The 15530-nt window shown below is 43.6% G+C and overlaps 1 protein-coding gene across 1 annotated transcript in view; it reads left to right on the forward strand.

The window, feature by feature from the left end:
* LOC100739202 (kinesin-like protein KIF28P) overlaps positions 1350-15530 on the forward strand; it is a 72291-nt gene continuing 58110 nt past the window's right edge. The window contains 5 exon segments of the mRNA XM_005667953.2: positions 1350-1478; positions 2229-2423; positions 7973-8176; positions 9920-9955; positions 13649-13873. Coding sequence (XP_005668010.2) covers positions 1350-1478; positions 2229-2423; positions 7973-8176; positions 9920-9955; positions 13649-13873 — 789 coding nt within the window.

The raw sequence follows: 15530 nt of genomic DNA on the forward strand, positions 1-15530 counted from the left end.
TAACTTAACCTGTGTCTTGACTCTCCCAATTGCCTTTCATCACAGCCTCCTCTGTTCTTGAGAGTGCCGTTAGGATTGAACTTCTCTAAAGGGGCAAATGACGTCAGTTCCTTTGGGAAGAGATTAGAGGCTCTCTGCTCAGGCAAGATCTCTAAACCGGGGCTCTGGATTTGAGGGTGAGGGTAACAGCAAGCTACTCTGTGTGACACCCCCACTCTAGAAGCCCAGCACTTGGGGAATGTGGACCAGCAACCTGTGATCCTCACAGCTTGTCACTCCCGGCAGGAGCCAGGGCAAGGGGGATCAGCACCCCAGTATTCTCAACATGCTGCGAGCAAAGTAGGGCCTCTGTTCCAGTGGAGACTGAGTAGAAGAAAGAACTCCCACCTCTCATCCACACTTGCCCCAGAATTAGCTTAGATGAGATACAGGTAGATGAGGGCTGGTGAGAAATGCTGATTTTCTCCTCCGAGGAAGAAATCCCTCCTACTGGGAACTGGGGAGAAAGAGAGCCCTGTGTTCTTAGCTGCAGCAATCTGGGGTAGTCTCTACTTTGCTGAGCTTGCAGGGGAGAGGGGGGCGCGGAACGGTCTGGCTTAAACACCACAGACTCTCATCATCATCATCATTATTGTTATTATTATTATTTGATTTTTAGGGCCACACTTGAAGCATATGGAAGTTCCCAGACTAGGGGTCCAATCAGAGTTGCAGCTGCCAGCCTACACTAGAGCCACAGCAATGCGAGATCCTTAACCCACTGAGCGAGGCCAAGGATCAAACCCAGATCCTTGTGGTTACTAGTCGGGTTTGTGACTGCTGAACCACAATGGGAACTCCAACTCTCATATCTTATCAAATATATATATATATATATTTTTTTTTTTTTCCTGGTATTTTTAGGGCCACACTCATGGCATATGGAAGTTTCCAGGCTGGGGTCAAATCGGAGCTGCAGCTGCCGGCCTACAGTACAGCCACAGCAAGGCCAGATCTGAGCTGAATTTGCGACCTCAACCATAGGGTCGTGATTGAGATAAACCTTGTGGAGGAAAGGGAGCAAGGCCGTGTGAGAGGACCCAACCCCGGTAAGAGGGGGGGAAGGCGTCCCTGAGGAGGTGGAATTGTGTACTAGTGTAAAGAGAGCCAAGCCGAGCATCGCACACCCAAGGATCCTAACGATCCTAAGGCAGGAGGGGCTGTGGGACAAGAACAGGGGCCCTGAGACTGGAGCAGAGAAACCAAAGGCTGGCAGTGCTGAAGCTGCAGGGCCAGAGGGGCGTGGAGGGGCCCGAGGGGCTGACTGCTTTTGGAGGGAACCTGGTCTTCATCCTAAAATACAAGAGGCGATGAAGAGTATCCCGCTGGTGGGAGAGGTGTGGTTGGAAAGATTTCTCTTGCTGCGATGTAGAGAAAGGGCAGGAAGAGGGCACCTGGGCAAGCTGGCCAGGGGCTTCTGTGAGTCCGAGAAACCAGGGGTAGAGCAGGCAGCGTGCAGGGCTGGCAGTGGCGAGGGCTGTGAAGATTTGGGAGTTTTTTGGGTTTTTTTAATGGCCGCACCCGCCACATATGGAGGTTCCCAGACTAGGGCTTGAATAAGAGCTGCAGCTGCCAGGCTACACCACAGCCACAGCAACGCTGGATCGGAGCTGAATCTGCAGCCTACATCACAGCTCAGGCCAATGCTGGATCCTTAACCTGCTGAGCAAGGCTAGGGATCAAACCTTTATCCTTATGGATACTAGTCCAGTTTGTTACTGCTGAGCCACAACGGGAACTCTTCTCAAATTTTGATAGATTTTCTGGAATAAATCTTTCTTCATTGACTGTTTGCTCTTAGAACTATTTCCAGAGGCTTTAAATATCTGTTTTTTCATTTTCATTTTTTTTGCATTAATAATTTTCATCAGTTTTGCTGGAGACTGGTCTAGTGGAGCTTCTTACATTGTCAGGTTGGAAATGGATCTCTGGTGCCATAGTTGTTGCTCTTAGCACAGCTGAGTGTCAGATATGCTATTCTCAGAGACTAAATAAGACTAGAGACAAGCCTTCCAAAAATTCAAGGTAGTGGAAGAGCACATGTCTGCTAAGAATAACATAATTAGAAAACAAAATGAATAAATGGTAAGTTATTGGCTTGATTCTTACTAGATGTAAAGATGTGCAAAACAATTGGATAACAAAGAAAAACTGTAATGCTTGACTCTGAATCTGTAATTTGACTCTAGAGAGAGAAGAATTCGGGAAGCAAATGTGTGATTTCCATGCATTCCAGGACCACCACCATTATACAAGACCCTAAGAATCCCGAACATACAAAGACATTTATTTTTGACCTGGCGTATTGGTCTCACAATGGATTTCAAAAGGATAAAGATGGTGTGTTTATTTCTGTTGATCCTAGCAGTAAATTTGCTGGCCAGGTAAGTTGCTTTAAAACCACTTTGATGGACGTGGGATTTTGTTGCTGTTTTTTTAAATGAAGTGTTAATGGTATAGCAGTATAGTATTTTTTTTTTTTTTTTTTGTCTTTTTGCTATTTCTTGGGCCGCTCCCGCAGCATATGGAGGTTCCCAGGCTAGGGGTCGAATCAGAGCTGTAGCCACCAGCCTACGCCAGAGCCACAGCAACGCAGGATCCGAGCTGCGTCTGCAACCTACACCACAGCTCAAGGCAACGCCGGAACCTTGACCCACTGAGCAAGGGCAGGGATCGAACCCGCAACCTCATGGTTCCTAGTCGGATTCGTTAACCACTGCGCCACGACGGGAACTCCAGTATAGTATTTTTTAATGCAAGCATGCTACAACATATGCTCCCATATGAGAGTCTGGTTTGAAATGTTTTCCTTTTCATGCCAATGCCAAACATGAGGTCCGAAAGTTCACGTATTGCCTAAATAATTTTTTTTTTTGGCTTTTTTTTGGGCCACACCCTTGGCATATGGAAGTTCCCAGGCAAGGGGTTGAATCGGAGCTGCAGCTGCTGGCCTAGGCCACAACCACAGCAACACGGGATCCGAGCCGTGTCTGTGACCTCCACCACAGCTCATGGCATCGTCGGATCCTTAACCTTCTTAGCGAGCCCAGGGATCGAACCTGGATTCTCATGGAGACTAGTTGGATGTGTTCCTGCTGAGCCATGGCAGAAACTCCCCTAAATAATTTTTTAAATGTTCAAATCAGTTACTTCCCAATGTATCAACATAATTTGAAAAAGGAATGTCAGTCAAGTCAATTATACTTTCCTCTCTAAGAAGCAAAACGTGTGAGACACTCAGCATTTGGGAAGTTTATGTTTATTGAATATTGATCACGTGCCATGCACTCACTGTTCTGCCTTGAAGTTGCTCACAATTCAGTGTAGAGAGACAGGCAAAAAAGTACATTCAAATGTTACAGGTTCTGTGATAAGAGGGTGTATAGTGTACAATGGGGTACGAAAGAGAAGCAGTCATTTTCATCTGGACCAAGCTCATTAAGCTTCTTGTATCTTTGGGTTTATGATTTCCATCAAATTCGAAAAAAATTTCAACCATAATTTCCTCAAGTATTTTGTCTCCTCTTATTCCTTCTGTGACTCCAATTGCATGTATGCCTCAGATTGTCCCAAAGGTCACAGAGGCTCTGCTTACTTTCTCCCAACCTTTCTCTCTGTCCTTCTCATCTGCCTACTCATCTTTAAAATCTCAGCCCCAGGATTATAGCTTTTATTAAACCACCACTAAACTTTCTGTCACGTAATTCTGACTTCACAAACTCACTGATAAGATCTCATGGGAATGCACTTTGAGAACCACTGCCCTGGAGCAATCAATAAAAAAATCAATCAGGGAGTTCCCGTTGTGGCGCAGTGGTTAACGAATCTGACTAGGAACCATGAGGTTGCGGGTTCGGTCCCTGCCCTTGCTCAGTGGGTTGGCGATCCGGCGTTGCCATGAGCTGTGGTGTAGGTTGCAGACGCATCTCGGATCCTGCGTTGCTGTGGCTCTGGCGTAGGCCGGTGGCTACAGCTCCGATTCGACCCCTAGCCTGGGAACCTCCATATGCCGAGGGAGCGGCCCAAGAAATAGCAACAACAACAACAACAACAACAAAAATCAATCAGGAGCTCCTGTCAGAGGCTCAGCAGGTTACGAACCTGACTAGTATCCAGGAGGATGCAGGTCCAATCCCTGACCCAACTCAGTGGGTTAAGGATCCAGCATTGTGTGAGCTGTGGTGTAGGTTACAGATGTGGCTTGGATCTCACCTTGCTGTGGCTGTGGTATAGGCCGGCAGCTGTAGCTCTGATTTGACCCCTAGCCTGGGAACCTCCATATGCTGCAGGTATGGCCCCCCACGAAAAGAAATTCAGTCAAGAAGAGCATAACTAATGAGTCAATTTTGGGGAAATGGAATTATGAAACAAACTCAAAGCATAGCAGGAAAGAGAAAACTAAAGAGATGAGTAGAATACAAATGACAATAAGGTAGATTTAATGCCAATCAATTGATTATTATATCAGATGTAAATAAAGATGCCAATTAAATGACACACATGATCAGATTTGATAGAAAAGGCTGGATCCAACTGTATCTATCTACATAAGCTCAATTTAAATATAAATAGACACCCACATAAACACCAAGAGAAAGAAACTCTAGAGGCTATCTTTATTTTTTTTTTAATATTTTATTATGGATTTTATTCTATTACATCTTTTGTTTTGTTTTGTTTGTTTTTTGTCTTTTTGCTATTTCTTGGGCCGCTCCCGCGGCACATGGAGGTTCCCAGGCTAGGGGTCGAATTGGAGCTGTAGCTGCCGGCCCACGCCAGAGCCACAGCAACACGGGATCCGAGCCGCGTCCGCAACCCACACCACAGCTCACAACGCCGGATCGTCAACCCACCGAGCAAGGGCAGGGACCGAATCCGCAACCTCATGGTTCCCAGTCAGACCCGTTAACCACTGCGCCACCACGGGAACGCCAAGAGGTTATCTTTATATCTCACAAAGTAGACTTCAGAACAAGGAATATTTCATAATGATAAAGTAATCAATTCCTTAAGAAGATATACCATCCTAAGTGGGTATGTACCTAATGAGAGAACGTCAAAGTACTTAAAGCAGAAACTGCTAGAAATTAAAGGACAAACAGACAAATCTACAATTGTGATTGATGACTTAATCACTCCCCTCTGAGTAACAGAACAAATAACCAAAAATCAACATTATAGACCAGAACTATATTATCAATCTAATTGATAATATATCACAATTATATCATAGAACAATTCTGCTAACCTCTTCCCCCACATTCAACTACAGCACTACACACTTTTTTTCTTTTATTTTTTTCGTCTTTTGTCTTTTTAAGGCTGCATGTGTGGCATAGGGAAGTTCCCAGGCTAGGGGTTGAATTGGAGCTGTAGTGGCTGGTCTACACCACAGCCACAGCAATGCAGGATCCAAGCTGAGTCTGCAATCTACGACGCCACAGCTCGAAGCAATGCCGGATCCTTAACCCACCAAGTGAGGCCAGGGATCAAACCTGCATCCTCAGATTTGTTTCCATGGAGCCACGATGGGAACTCCAACACCCTTTTTTTCAAATGAACATGAACTTCCTTTTTTTTTTTAGGGCCACAACCATGGCATATGGAAGTTTCCAGGCTGTGGCCGCTGCCCACCTACAACCATAGCCACAGCAACACAGAATCTGAGCCGCATCTGCGACCTACATCGCAGCTCACGGCAACACTGGATTTTTAACGCACTGAGCGATGCCAGGGATCGTACCCACATTCTCATGGATACTAGTCAAGTTCATATTCTGCTGAGGCACAATGGGAACTTCCCTGAACTGTACATTTAAAAATGATTAACATGGTGAAGTAGAACTTCTCTAAAATAGACAGTTAACATCACATTTGATGGTGAAACACTGAACACGTTGCCCCTAAGACTGGAAACAAAGGCGAGAGGTCCAGTCTTATCATTTTTTTTTTTTTTGGTCTTTTTTGCCATTTCTTGGGCTGCTCCCTCGGCATATGGAGGTTCCCAGGCGAGGGGTCCAATCGGAGCTGTAGCCACCAGCCTACGCCTCAGCCACAGCAACGCAGGATCTGAGCAGCATCTGCAGTCTACACCACAGCTCGCGGCAACGCCGGATCCTTAACCCACTGAGCGAGGCCAAGGATGGAACCTGCAATCTCATGGTTCCTAGTCGGATTCTTTTCCCCTTGGCCACGACGGGAACTCCCTCCCCAAATTTACGTCTGCCTGAAGCCTCAGAATGTAACCTTGTTTGGAAATAAGATATTTGCTTATGTGAAAAGATAAGGCCACCCTGAATTAAAGTAGGAACCAAGTCCAATTCTTTTTAGAAGAGGGAAATTTTGACACAGATACACACAGAGAATGCTGGGTGATAATGGAGGCAGAGATTGGCATTTTGCAGCAAAAAGCCAGGGAATGCCACAACCTGCTGGGAGCAACCAGAAGCCAGGAAGAGACAAGGAGCATTCTTACCTAGAGTCTTCAGAAAGAGTGTAACCTCACCAATATCTTGTTTTTGGACTTGTAGCCTCCAGAATTATAAGAGAGTAAATTTCTGTCATTGTAAGTCACCAGTTTGTGGTAATTTGTTATGGAAGCCCTAGCAAATTAATGTAGGTGACAGGGTTCTTCAGAATTTGTTTTTCAACAAGCGGTGCTGGAGCTGTTGGATATCCATATGGGAAAAGAGGCACTGCGATCCTTTCCTCACACCACATACAGAATCAACTCAAATTAGAGCACCGACCTACCTGTGAGAGTTAAGATGAAGAAACCTCTAAAAGAAAAGAGAGAAAAATTGTCATGCTCTCCATTTGGCAAAGATGTCTTAGGAAATATTTGAAAGGAAATATTTGATAAGTGAGATTCATTTAAAAAAAAAATTGGCTCTTTGAGAGACACCAGTAAGAACATGAAAAGGCAAGCCACAGTGAAAGGAAAACCTATATCTGATAGAGTATCCAACATATCTAATGAATTCTTACAACTTAAGAAAAAAGTTCAATTTTTAAATTTTATCTAATTTATTTATTTATTTATTTTTGTCTTTTGTCTTTTGTCTTTTTAGGGCTGCACCTGTGGCATATGGACGTTCCCAAGCTAGGGGTCAAATCGGAGCTACAGCTGCCAGCCTACACCATAGTCACAGCAACACCAGAGCTGAGCCAAGTCTGTGACCTACACCACAGGTCATAGCAACACTGGATCCTTAACCCACTGAATGAGGCCAGGGATTGAATATGCAACCTCGTGGGTCCCAGTGGGATTCCTTTCCACTGTGCCATGATGGGAACTTCTTAACTAATTTATTTGTTTTTAGGGCCCCACCTTTGGCCTATGGAAGTTCCCAGGCTAAGGGTTGAACCTGCAACTCATGGATACTAGCTGGGTTTGTTACTTCTGAGCCACAATGGGAACTTTTTTTTTTTTTTTTGACGGTGCACCTGTGTGTTGGTTTCAGATCCACTAGGACTTTTTGTTTATTTGTTTTTAGGAGTTCAGCAGTAGAAGACTAAAATTAGTGTAGAGATTTTGTGATGTTATTTTTTGGATTAAAGAATACAGAGAAAGTAGAAAACACTTTGGTCTGTGTTTGAAATTTATGGTGCCTTGAAATTTTTGTCTAATTGTTGGGTCTCAAAGAAAGACCTAGCCTACATTTTGTCAAGACTGTAAAACACACAAATCCATTAGTGATAGATACAAGCTGACTGAAGATCCGTTGTGATCCTTGGTGATCAGTGATTTCCAAATGGACTAATCTCTTCTTGGTTTCCAGCTTTATTCCACTGGTTCTAAAACAGCATCTGAGTTATACTTCAAGTAAGTCATATGGTACTAATTAAGGTGGAATTCATCAAAGCAGAATATTAGATTTTAAGAGCACTGTGGAAAGTCTGCTGAACGTGATGCCTGTGGTCTTCTTTTCAGAGGGATGTTTTCCACGATCTTGGCAGGGGAATTCTGGACAGTGCCTGGCACGGCTATAATGCCACTCTCCTGGCCTATGGGCAAACTGGTTCTGGAAAAAGCTATTCCATGATTGGGTTTGGTGCAAACAAAGGTATCATTCCGAATGTGTGTGAAGAGCTGTTTCGTGCAATTGAGAGCCAGGACAAAAATCGAGAATACCAGGTATGTATTATTCTAGAATCCCTTCTTTAAGATTTTTTTTCTCATTTTGGAAATTCCCTGCCCTCAGTGGAAGTTATCAGCATCTCTATTAGGATAATGTTCATTCTTCATACCAAAATCTTCACCTGATTACCAAATCAAATAGCAGCTAAATAAAATGTTGAAATCTGGTCCTATGGAGACAAACCCAAGGAAATAGTTTTAAAATGCACTTGGAGTATCATGGGAGCAGGCATCTTAAATGCTGAAAATAACAAGGGATCACTGGTGAGACTTATAACAAAACCTTAGCAAAATCCAGTCTGAAATTTCCTTTGCTCCCCTCTTCCACCAAAGTTCTGGATGTGTTCTCATCTTAATCTATTTATTTTTATTTCTAAGTAAATCATGTTATTTTGTTCCTTAATTATTCTAGGATATTTTCATACTTGCCTTAGCAGAGAAGGTCTAAGAAGGTGAAAGTCCTGTGCTCTGAAAACTATAAACACTGATGAAAGACATTGATGAAGACACAAACAAATGAATGCGTATCCTGTGTTCAAGGATTGGAAGAATTGATACTGTTAAAATGTCCATACTACCTAAATCAATCTACTGATTCAATACAATCCCTATCAAAATTCCAATGGCATAAGTCACAGAAGTAGCATAATTCTAAAATTTGTGTAGAACCACAAAAGATCCCAAATAGCCAAAACCATCTTGAAAAAGAAGAATGAAGCGGGAAGCATCACATTCCCAGGTTTCAAACTATACAGCAAAGCTACAGTGATCAAACAGTATGATATTGGTACAAAAATAGATCAATAGAATAGCCCTGAGAGTCCAGAAATAAACCCATGCATATATGGATGACTGTGTAAGATTCTTTCTACCAGTTTCTGATCAGTTTTCAGTGAGAGATGTGCTACATGGTAGATGTATTTTTGATGTGTCAATGGAGGAAGGTGAGCTTTGCAACCTCTTATGCTGCCACCTTGATCTCCCCTCCCATTTGATCATTTTAATTTTTTTTTTCTTTTTACAGCTGCACCTGCAGCATATGGAAGTTTCCAGGCCAGGGGTCAAATGGGATCTATAGATGCTGACCTACACCATAGCCATGGCAACATAGGATCTGAGTTGCATTTGCGATCAATGCCATAGCTCTTTGCAACAGCCAGATCTGTAACCCCCTGAGGGAGGCCAGGAAATGAACCCACATTCTCACGGAGACAATGTTGGGTTCTTAATCCACTGAGCCACAACTAGAACTCATTTGTTCATTTTAAAATGTAAGTCTCTCAAGTGCCCACTGTGGCTCAGCTTAGCAAGTCCGACTAGCATCCATGCAGATGCAGGTTCAATCCATGCAGATGCAGGTTCAATCCCTTAATCCTCAATGGATTAAGGATCCAGCATTGCCATGAGCTGTGGTGTAGGTCACAGATGTGGCTCAGATTCTGTGTTGCTGTGGCTGTGGTGTAGGTGGGCAGCTGCAGCTCCAATTCGACCCCTGGACTGGGAACTTCCATATGGTGCAGGTGTGGCCTTAAAAACAAAAACAAAAACAAAAACAAAAACCTTCCTGCATGTCCTTAAAATTAGTTGAGAATCTCCTATTGCATGTGAAAGAGAGCTTTACTATGTTTAATATTAGCTTTTTCCTACGTTGTACATTTACGTTGTTTCCACATTACTTCTCCCCCCTCCAAGATGACTATTTGGAGAGAATCTTAATTTGTTTTATGCTCTTTTCTATAGGTCACATTCAGCATGCTGGAAATTTACAATGAACAGGTAACTGTAATTGTATTTCTGACACACAAATCTGAGTGAGTCTCTGCAGCTTAATAACCATCAGGGGCTTCCCCTCATCTGTCCTACAAATAAAGTCAAAACTCTTTAGTCTGACCCTGACTATCCAGCCCTAACCCACCTCCTTTTAGGTAGGTCTCACTTGATTTTAGCTCCACGCACTCTAAGCTTTAGCCACATAGAACTATTCTTCCTTCCAGAATATGTCATTTTTTCCTACCTCTATCCTTCCTCTGCCTGGAATACCCTTCCTGCTTTCTCTGGCTGTAAGGAGAACACTAAACTCCAAAATCCAGCTCAAATGTCAGCTCCTCTGTATATCTTAAGGCAGTTGGTTTCAGTCAGCCTGGCTTCAGCATAGGCGCTGGCAAACTTTATCTTCAAAGTCAGGATTTTATTTTATTTTATTTATTTTATTATTATTATTATTATTTTGTCTTTTTGCCTTTTCTAGGGCCGCTCCCGCGGCATGTGGAGGTTCCCAGGCTAGGGGTCCAATCGGAGCTATAGCCGCTGGCCTATGCCAGAGCCACAGCAACGTGGGATCCAAGCCACATCTGCAACCTACACCACAGCTCACGGCAACGCTGGATCCTTAACTCACTGAGTGAGGCCAGGGATCGAACCTGCAACTCATGGTTCCTAGTCGGATTCGTTAACCACTGCGCCATGGCAGGAACTCCTATTTTATTTTATTTTATTTTATTTTATTTTTGTCTTTTCAGGGCTGCACCCTCGGCGTATGGAGGTTCCCTGGCTAGGGGTCTAATCGGAGCTGGTGCTACCAGTCTATGCCAGGGCCACAGCAATGCCAGATCCAAGCCACGTCTGTGACCTACACCACAGCTCATGGCAATGCTGGATCCTTAACCCACTGAGTGAGGCCAGGGATCAAACCCACAACCTCGTGGTTCCTAGTCAGATTTGTTTCCTCTGCACCATGACAGGAACTCCAAAGTAAAAATTTTAAAATAAGACACTACACATTGAGAAGCACTGAATTTAATTTAATTTTATTTATTTTAGTTGAGTTTTTAAAATTAAAGTATAGTTGGTTTACAATGATATCTATATCTATATCTATAATCTCCCCTTTCTCATATTTTCTTCCATCATGGTCTATCCCAAGAGACTGGATATAGTTCCTGTGCTGTGCAGTAGGACCTCATTGCTTATCCATTCTAAATTGTCTCCATTTACTAACCCGAAACTCCCTGTCCTCCTTACTCTCTCCTCATCCCCTTTAACAACCACAGGTCTGTCCTCTATGTCTGAGTCTGTTTCTGTTCTGTAAATAGGTTCATTTGTGCCACATTTTAGATGCCACATATAAGTAATACCGTAGGGTGTTTGTCTTTGTTTTATGACTTACTTCACTTAGTGTGAGACTCTCCAGTTGCATCCACGTGACTGCAAATGGCATTATTGTGCTCTTTTTTATGGCTGAGTAGCATTCTGTGTAACTATGTACCACATCTTCCCAACCCATTCATCTGTCGATGGACATTTAGGTTGCTTCCACGTCTTGGCTATTGAGATGCACTGATTTTAAAAATCTAGCATTGTGCCTAGCAACTATTAGATGCTCAGCAAGTGCTTTTTCATTCTACCCGTTCCTTTTGGAATTAGACTGTAAAATTTTACTTACAGATTTATACCTCCAGAACAGATCATTCATTGCACCTTTCCATGGGCAATATTTAGTATAATATCTGGTTTAGAATGGATGCCCCTAAGTTTTGCTGAAAGGATAAATTGACAACGGTCTTTATCACTGTAGGTTTCTCATGGGTAGTTTCATATCCTAAGATTTCTTGTATAACCCCAAGCACCATCCAAAGCCTCACGCTGAATCATTCCTAAAAAAATATTATTGAAGTGTTTTTATGTCAGTGTATTTCTCTTTATAAGAGAAAATATCTGTTTTGTTTCTTGTGTGCTTCCATGAGCCGTTTATTACTGCTGAAGGCGGATAGCGAATTCAAATGGGTTATTAGGTTACAGTCACTGAGGAAGGTGCTCTTTCCTTCAAGTCGATGGGCTTGGAAGACAGTGCGACTCCTTTATTTCCCTCCGAGACCTTCAGGAGGACGACTTTACCTCCTTTATTACCCTGGTCCCGTGGAAAGAATGGGGCATAGAATCAACTGTGGGCGCCTTACTGACAGCTTGTAATAGAGGATAATCTCTCTGGAATTCTGTTTTGTCATCTCGAAAATAAAGGACATTGGACATCCTTTTTAGGATGTTTTTGCGTCCCCATGTTTCACCTTCTATGAGTCTTTAGTATTTTTCCATTAGGTACTTCAGCTGTCAAAGTGAAGTGTATTAGGTACTTTTTTTTTTTTTTTTTTGGCTTTTTGGCTTTTTAGGGCCACACTCTTGGCCTATGGAAGTTCTCAGGCTAGGGGTCAGGCCTACGCCAGAGCCACAGCAACACGGGATCCGAGCAGTGTCTGCAGTCTACACCACAACTCACAGCAATGCCGGATCCTTAACCCACTGAGTGAGGCCAGGGATCGAACCTGCATCCTCAGGGGTACTAGTCAGATTCGTTACCACTGAGCCACAGCGGGAACTCCTAAAATGTTTTTTCATGCTACAAAAGCAGTTCCCCTGATACCCTCTATGCAGTGCTTCAAACAGTACTTGTCAGTTTAGCTCCAGGTATACCGTTCTCTCCACAAGCCTTCGCTGAATGCCTGGTATGTGTCGGGGACTATGTCAGGGTTCACTAGGAGAGAAACATGGCCCCCCCTCAGGGAGGTGGTAGTCTGGCTGAAGGGCTCTAGGTACTTGAAAATTATAAAACTGAATTTCTTTTTTTTTTCTTTCTTTCTTTTTTTTTTTTTTTTTTTTTTTTTTTTTTTTTTTTTTTTTTTTTTGCTTTTTAGGGCCACACCTGTGGCACATGGAGGTTCCCAGGCTAGGGGTTCAATCAGAGCTACAGCTGCTGGCCTACACCACAGCCACAGCAACACGGGATCCGAGCCTACACCATAGCTCATGGATACTTTGTATCCTTAACCCACTGAGCGAGGCCAGGGATCGAACCCACAACCTCATGGTTCCTAGTCGGATTTGTTTCCGCTGTGCCACAATGGGAACTCCTAAAACTGAATTTCTAAAAATAAAACTATACTTCTGATTTCACTAACTACAAAAGTTTCCATACTTTCTCGATTGCCATTTCTCTGTTCCTTACTTAGCTAAATTACGATGTGGTCTCATACCTACAGAACTTTAATACCTACCTACGTTCCTTCCTTTTTCCTTTCTTTCTTTCATTCTTTCTTTTTCTTTCTCTCTCTCCCTCTCTCTCCTTCCTTCCTTCCTTCCCCCCTTCTTTCTTTCTTTCTCTCTCTTTCTTTCTCTCTTTCTTTCCTGCACCCATGGCATATGGAAATTCCTGGACCAGGGATCAAAGCCAAGCCATTGCTGTAGCAACACTGGATCCTTACCCCACTGTGCCAGGCCAGGGATCGAACCTGGGCTGCTGTAGAGACAATGCTGGATCCTTAACCCACTGAGCCACAAGGGAACACCAACATTTATTCTTTCATCCAATACATATTTACTGAGCATCTAATATATTCTAGAAGGAGCTATAACAGTGAAGTAAGCTAAAATCCTTGCCTTACTGAAGTTTATATTATTTGTTGATTTTTTCCACAGGTAAGAGATTTGCTGTCCAGAACCAAGAAACCTGGAGGGTTAAAAGTTAGGGAAGACCAACAGCTGGGCTTTTACGTGGATGGCCTGAGGTCAGTCCCTTGTGACAACTATGCACAGATTGAAAGACTGATGGAACAAGGGACAAAAATAAGGACCACAGCTTCGACCACCATGAATGCCAGCAGCAGCCGGTCCCACATGGTCATCACCATTCAGTTCAAGCAGGTGAGATTCAAGCGGATGCCATTGTCCCAACCTCCCCGCCTGGTGGTCCCCAGCATGTGGGGAAGGTTCCCACCAGCGTTTGGATTGGTGAGTATTACAGAGCCTTCTTAGATATGACCCATGGATTAAGGTGGCCACGTCTGAGTAGACTGTAGGGTCAAAAGCAGGAGAAAATGAGGCGATGTCTTTTCTTGCCTCCTCTGACATCCATGTCCCATCCTAGCTAAGAGAGCCTGTTCCTGATGGAGGCAGGTAGGCAGGTCTGCTAGCTCCCAGAGATGCTCCTGGGACCAAAAGGGGGAATGAATGAGGTCCCCACACAGAGCAGATTGTGGAGGTATGAGAGTGACTGTGGTTTGTCATGGAGAAGTCTCTTTTATTTATTTATTTATTTTTGCTTTTTTTTTTTTACGGCCATACTCACAGCCTATGGAGGTTCCCAGGATAGGGATCCAACTGGAGCTGCAGCTGCTGGCCTATGCCAGAGCCACAGCAATGCCAGATCCCAGCTGCATCTTCGACCTACACCACAGCTCATGACAACGCTGGATCCTTAAGTCACTGAGCGAGGTCAGGGATCGAACCCAAGTCCTCATAGTCGGGTTCGTTAACCTCTAAGCCACAACGGGAACTCCATGGAGAATTCTCTTAAGCCCTCTGTGTATCAACATAATGATGACCAGCCTTCAGATCCATGAGCCGAGGGAACCACTGGATAGTGTAGGGTCTTTCTGATATTTGAAAGTACCAAGATAATGTCCTTGAAACCAGGTAATCCAGGTAACTCGCCACTAACTCGAATCTTTGGTAAACTCGAGCACACTTTTCGCCTGCATTCTCCTTGGTGAACATTAGTGAGCGATCTTGACAATTATGGCCAATATGACTCGGAAAATGGTTATTCACAAAGCCTGGGTAAACATTGTAGTTAGCTACCATTTTACTCCCTGCATCCCCTAAGCCACTGGTAATAGATAAAATAGTAATAAGTGAATCTTGTCCTGCTCTAACCAGGAACAGTGGAAAAATACTAGACCTCATATGAAACCATTTACCAGCTCTGAAATTTTGGGAAATCACTTACCTTTCCTGAGTCTTAGTTTCCCGTTCTGTAAGATGAGAGGAATGGTTATCCTCATAAGAATGTTGGGAAGCTTAGGGAGTTCCCGTCGTGGCACAGCGGAAACGAACCTGACCAGTATCCATGAGGATGCGGGTTCCCTCCCTGGCCTTGCTCAGGGGGTTGGGGATCCCAAAAGAATGTTGAGAAGCTTAAATAAGATACTGCATTTTAAAAAACTTTGTAAACTTTTAGGTATTATTCACTTCACATTACAATGTTAGCAAATTCATAAACTTTATATATGGTTTGCCCCTCTTTTTTTTTTTTGCTTTTTGGGGCTGCACTTGTGGCTTTTGGAAGTTGCCCAGGTAAGGGGTTAAATTAGAGCTGCAGCTGCTGGCCTACACCACAGCTCACAGCAATGCCAGATCCTTAACCCACTGAGTGAGGCCAGGGATCGAACCCGGATCCTTGTGGATACTAGTTGGGCTCTTTCCCCTGAGCCACAACAGGAACTCCGTGCCCTGCTATTTTTTTAACTTGATATTTTAGAGGCAAGAGATAAAATTAACTGGAAAATAAAATGAGCATACA

The sequence above is a fragment of the Sus scrofa genome, chromosome 10, assembly GCF_000003025.6.
Source record: "Sus scrofa isolate TJ Tabasco breed Duroc chromosome 10, Sscrofa11.1, whole genome shotgun sequence".
NCBI lineage: Eukaryota > Metazoa > Chordata > Mammalia > Artiodactyla > Suidae > Sus > Sus scrofa.